General features: G+C 44.1%; 1 protein-coding gene across 2 annotated transcripts in view; it reads left to right on the top strand.

Moving 5' to 3' along the window:
* IPO4 (importin 4) overlaps positions 1 to 6,229 on the top strand; it is a 42,882-nt gene continuing 36,653 nt past the window's right edge. For both annotated transcript variants that reach the window (XM_032235802.1, XM_032235801.1), the window contains exons 1-3: positions 1 to 251; positions 3,176 to 3,262; positions 5,712 to 5,791. In XM_032235802.1, the coding sequence (XP_032091693.1) occupies positions 183 to 251; positions 3,176 to 3,262; positions 5,712 to 5,791 (236 nt within the window). In that variant the 5' untranslated portion in view covers positions 1 to 182. The remainder of the gene's footprint in view (positions 252 to 3,175; positions 3,263 to 5,711; positions 5,792 to 6,229) is intronic.

Here is a 6,229-nt window from a genome sequence, read left to right as displayed (position 1 = left end):
TCCCGGAAGCCGTGCCTCGTCTGCTCCACGTGTGCTGGCCAGGCTGGGCAAAGCAGCCGCAGGCTGAGCTCCGTCCGGGCGGTTCCCGGGACTGTGGGGGCGTCCCGCCCTCGGCCTCTTTCCATGCCCCCCGCCCGGGCCTCCCCTCGCTGCCCCTGGCCCGTCCCTTCCCTCGCAGCCCCATGGCAGCCCAGCAGCTGGAGCAGATCCTGGCGCTGTTGCTACAGCCAGACAATGCCGTCATCCAACAGGTAGAGCTGCAGGCAGGCAGAGGAAGAGGGGCGCGGAGGGGTTGGGAGCATGGGGCTTGTCCATTGCAATGGGAAGAGGGGAGAGCAGGGCTTTGGGGGCTGGGATGGGGTGGGGGGGGAGTGGAACCAGGAGCGGTCCTCGACTTGCGACGGGTTCACTTAGTGACCAAAAGGGACCAGGTCAAGGGGGGGGAAAAAGGGACTTGGGACCCCTTTGGCGCACTTCAATGACCCGTGGCAGCTTGTTATCTATACAATTTATATCGTTTTAGTTAGTTAGGTCCTCGACTTGCGACGGGTTCACTTAGTGACCAAAAGGGACCAGGTCAAGGGGGGGGGAAAAGGGACTTGGGACCCCTTTGGCGCACTTCAATGACCCGTGACAGCTTGTTATCTTTACAATTTATATTGTTTTAGTTAGTTAGTGAGGTCCTCGACGTGCGACGGGTTCACTTAGTGACCCAAAGGGACCAGGTCAAGGGGGGGGGGAAAGGGACTTGGGACCCCTTTGGCGCACTTCAATGACCCGTGACAGCTTGTTATCTTTACAATTTATATTGTTTTAGTTAGTTAGTGAGGTCCTCGACGTGCGACGGGTTCACTTAGTGACCCAAAGGGACCAGGTCAAGGGGGGGGGGGGAAAGGGACTTGGGACCCCTTTGGCGCACTTCAATGACCCGTGACAGCTTGTTATCTTTACAATTTATATTGTTTTAGTTAGTTAGTGAGGTCCTCGACGTGCGACGGGTTCACTTAGTGACCCAAAGGGACCAGGTCAAGGGGGGGGGGAAAGGGACTTGGGACCCCTTTGGCGCACTTCAATGACCCGTGACAGCTTGTTATCTTTACAATTTATATTGTTTTAGTTAGTTAGTGAGGTCCTCGACGTGCGACGGGTTCACTTAGTGACCCAAAGGGACCAGGTCAAGGGGGGGAAAAAGGGACTTGGGACCCCTTTGGCGCACTTCAATGACCTGTGGCAGCTTGTTATCTTTACAATTTATATTGTTTTATTTATTTATTTATTTAGTTAGTTAGTTAGTTAGTTAGTTAGTTTCCTGCAGGCAGGCGGTGGGGGGGGAAGAGGAAGGGGAGGAAGAAAGACTATAGGGAGAATGGGGTGGGATGGGGGTGGGGGCTTGCTCATTGCAATGGGAAGGGGGAGCCTGGCTTTGGGGGCTGGTGTGTGTGTGTGTGTGTGTGTGTGTGTGTAGTGGAACCAGAAGCGGTCCTCGACTTCTGACGGTTCAGATAGTGACCCAAAGGGGCCGGGTCAAGGGGAAAAAAGGGACCCCTTTGGCACGCTTAAAACGACCCGTTTACCTTTAAGATTTATATTGTATTATTTATTTATCTATTTATTTATTTATTTATTATTATTATTATTATTATTATTATTTAGATGATAGATAGATAGATAGATAGATAGATGATAGATAGATAGATAGATAGATAGATAGATAGATAGATAGATAGATAGATAGATAGATAGATAGATAGATAGATGATAGATAGATAGATGATAGATTCCTAGTAGGATTTTGATTGCTGGTTTAGTATCCTATGAGTATCACTAAGGGTTGTATCTTAGGATTTTTGAGGAATGTATTTTTATGTACACTTGGGACCTAAATTCCTTGTGTGTCCAATCACAATTGGCCAATAAAGAATTCTATTCCATTCTATTTCTATTTTTATTTCTATTTCTATTTTTTATTTCTATTCCTATTTATTCCTATTTTTATTGCTATTTCTATTTTTATTTCTATTTCTATTTTTATTTCTATTTCTATTTTTTATTTCTATTTCTATTTTTATTTCTATTTCTATTTTTTATTTCTATTTCTATTTCTATTTTTTATGTCTATTTTTATTTCTATTTTTATTTCTATTTCTATTTTTTATTTCTATTTCTATTTTTATGTCTATTTATTTTTATTTCTATTTATTTTTACTTTACAAAATAAATTAGTGATTATTGTTAATTTTAATTGAAATTTTTAAAAAAAATGTTATTGTTAATCTTAATTGGGTTTGGGTTTTTTTTGGATATTCTATCTAATTTTTTTTAAACTTTTGTAATATATTTTTTTTTAATGTTTATGCCGCCCTGAGTCCTTGGGAGAAGGGCGGCATATAAATCCAATAAATCTAAACCTAAACCTACTTCTATTTTTATTTTTACTTCCATTTCTATTTTTATTTCTATTTTTATTTCTATTTTTATTTCTATTTTTATTTCTAATTCATATTCTGTTCTATTCTATTTTCTATCCTATCCTATCTATTAATTCTGTTCTATTCTATTCCATTCCCTTCCAATCCAGTCCAATCCAATCCATTATTTCCTCTCCCCTCCTAATTCCTATTCCTATTCTATTCAAAATTCAGGCGCTGGTCCATGGACTTATGTATTTATGAGCTCAGGATTTATTTATGTGACATCATGAGATGTTCCATGAGTGAGTTTTGCCCCATTTTACGACTTGCCATGTCGGTTACGTGAATCTATATTCTATTCTCTTCTGTCCCATGTCCTCTCCTCTCTATTAATTCTATTCTCTATCCTGTTTTATATTCTCTATTCTATCCTATCCTGTCCCTGTTCCATTCCAAATTCAGACGCTTCTCCACCACCTTGTAGTTACGAGCCCAGGATTTACGTTGCAAAGTGAGTCGGTCCTTGAGTGAGTTTCGCCCCAGTTTATGATTTTTCTCGCTACCTTGGTTACGTCAGTCCCCCGTCGTAAGTGCGAGTCCTTTGCCAAGCCTCCGAATTTTGATTCAGGCTGTGGGTGAAAAAAGGTCATAACTCACTTTTTTCAATACCCTTGAATGCTCGCTAAATGAAGCGTTGTAAGTCGAGGGCTACCTGTTTTGGGAGCCAGCTTAACCCTTTGCTGCCTGTTCTTTTATTCTTCCAGGCGACGGCTCAGCTGAAGGAAGTCCTGAAGGAGCCGGCGGCTCTTTCCCATCTCTGCTACGTCATGACACATTCACAAGATCCTCAGGTAAGTCCTCACAAGCTCGGCCAGGTGAGATGGGTCTCAATATACCGTATTTTTCGGAGTATAAGACGCACCTTTTCCCCTCAAAAAAAGAGGCTGAAAATCTTGAGTGCGTCTTATACACCGAATACAGCATTTTTGGCCTCCCGAAACCTCGCCCCCTTTTGCAAAAATGGCCCTGCATAGCCTTTAGGAGGCTTTCAGAGAGCTCCTGGGGGCTGGGGAGGGCAGAAATGAGTGAAAAAACGGGCCGTTTTTTTGCTCAATTTTGCCCCCCCCCCCACCGCAGGCAAGCCCCCCCCCCCCCAAGGCTATGCATGCCTTTTTTTTTTTTTGAGGTTTGCAGAGTGCAAGAACTTTTTTTCCCCTTTTGGGAAGCTCTTTAACTGATTGATGAGAATTAGATTGATCAAGTGCTGTAGCAGCAGAAACAAAGTCTTAGGTGCTGCAGATTGTCAGCGATTCCCTTCTCCAGCCCATGGATAAATACACCTGGAAACATCTACCTGCCTACCTACTCTCTCTCTCTCTCTCTCTCCCTATCTACTGTATTTCTTTCTCTCTCTCTCTCTCTCTCTCTCTCTCCCTCTCTCTCTCCCTCCCTCCCTCTCCCTTTCTCCTTTTATCTACCTAGGTACCTACCTACTCTCTCTCCCTACCTACCTACTGTATTTCTCTCCCTACCTACCTACTGTATTTCTCTCCCTCCCTCCTTCTATCTGCCTACCTACTCTCTCTCTCTCTCTCTCTCTCTCTCTCTCTCTCTCTCCCCGTTTACTGTATTTCTCTCCCTCCCTCCCTCTATCTACCTACCTACACTCTCTCTCTTCCCTATCTACTGTATTTCTGTCTCTCCCCCTCTATCTACTGCGTGCCTACCTACCTATTCTCTCCCCCTCTCTCTCTCCCTACCTATCTACTATATCTCTCTATCTATCTACCTATCTACTCTCTCGCTACGTCTACTGTATTTCTCTCTCCCCCCTCTTATCTACATACCTACCTACCTACTCTCTCTTTCTCCCTACCTATCTATTGTATTTCTGTTTCTCTTTATCTCTCTATTTCTCTCTCTCTATCCCTCTACCTACCTATCTACCTACACACTCTCTCCCTACCTACCTACTGTATCTCTCTCTCTCTCTCTCTCTGTCCCTCCCTCCCTTTATCTATCTACCTAACTAACTACTCTTCTCTCTCCCTACCTACCTACTGTATCTCTCTCTCTCTCTCTCTCTCTCTCTCTCTCTCTCTCTCTCTCTCTATTCCTTTATCTATCTACCTACCTAACTACTCTCTCTCTCTCTCTCCCTACCTACCGTATTTCTCTCTCTTTCACTCCCTCTATATCTCTCCCTACCTACCTATTTTTTTTTTTAAAAAATTGCCTCTTCAAAACCTTGGTGCGTCTTATACTCCGGTGCGTCTTATCCTCCGAAAAATACAGTAGGTTGCAAGAGAGTGCAGAGAAGAGCAACAAAGAGGATGAGGGGACAGGAGACTAAAACATATTAAGAACGGTTGCAGGAACTGGGGATGTCTAGTTTAATGAAAAGAAGGACTAGGGGAGACATGATAGCAGTCTTCCAATATCTCAGGGGTTGCCCCAAAGAAGAGGGAGTCAAGCTATTCCCCAAAGCATCGGAGGACAGAACAAGAAGCAATGGGTGGAAACTAATCAAGGAGAGAAGTAACTTAGAACGGAGGAGAAATTTCCTGACAGTTAGAACAATTAATCAGTGGAACAGAAGTTGCCTCCAGAAGTTGTGAATGCCCCAACACTGGAAGTCTTGAAGAAGATGTTGGATAAACCATTTGTCTGGAACTGTATAGGGTTTCCTGCCTAGGCAGGGGGTTGGACTAGAAGACCTCCAAGGTCCCTTCCGAATCTGCTATTGTATTGTATTGTATTGTAAAAGTTTTACTTAGAGATGGCTTTCTGCTTTGCAACCTCGTACCAAACCACGTGGGCACATCCTTCATTGCCTTTTGAGACAAATTCGTATCTCCCTCCTTTTTTTCCGTGGGACCCCACTGAGTTTTCAGCTTCATAAAAACCTTTTTTTTTTCCTTTAGAACTCCAATCTCTACCACCAACGGCTTCTGCCATTAAAAAAAAACCCCACAACCTATATATAAAATGGCTTTGTGTGTTCCAACATAACTCTGGAACGCTTTACATAATTTCAACTAATGACTTACTCTCTGGAAACAAATAATGTGGGGGTAAGACACCCCTTAACACCCCTCGGGCTGTGTGTTCTGTTAAGATACAGCCTGTTGTGCCTTAAAATGCTTCTACTGTACTGCCGTAAAATGGCTTCTACTGTCATCGTGTTTCTCTCTGTGATTATTTGAATGCTGCCTTTTTCAATGCTCAAAAAAAATCTGTTGTTTTGGTCCTTTCTTCTGCATTTTCCTTCCCATTCTCTCTCTCTTCCTCCTTTCTCAGATCCAGCAATTTGCCGCCGTGCTGCTCCGACGGCGGCTGAGCAAACACTGGAAGAAAATTGGCGCAGCAGATCAAGATATGTGAGTCGTCAAAAAAGGACCTGGGAAGTTCGATGGTGTCAAAAGCTCTCATTGCTCTCAAAACAATAAAGTGGCCTTTTGCAATTAATTTAAGCTACAATTAGTATAGAACCAACTAACTATGGGATGCCGTGCCTCGGGGGGCTAAGACGCTGAGCTTGTCGATCAGAAAGGTCGGCAGTTCGGCGGTTCGAATCCCTGGCTCTGCGTAACAGAGTGAGCTCCCGTGCCTTCTGCCAACCGAGCAGTTCGAAAGCACGTCAAAAGTTGCAAGTAGAAGAATAGGAGCCACCTTTGGTGGGAAGGGAACAGCGTTCCGTGCGCCTTCGGGGGCGTTGAGTCATGCCAGCCACATGACCACGGAGACGTCTTCGGACAGCGCTGGCTCTTCGGCTTTGAAACGGAGATGAGCACCCCCCCTAGAGTTGGGAGCAACTA

This window comes from Thamnophis elegans, chromosome Z, assembly GCF_009769535.1.
Source record: "Thamnophis elegans isolate rThaEle1 chromosome Z, rThaEle1.pri, whole genome shotgun sequence".
NCBI classification, from domain to species: domain Eukaryota; kingdom Metazoa; phylum Chordata; class Lepidosauria; order Squamata; family Colubridae; genus Thamnophis; species Thamnophis elegans.
Note: the sequence above shows the minus strand (reverse complement) of the source record. Positions and strands in the feature narration are given on the sequence as shown.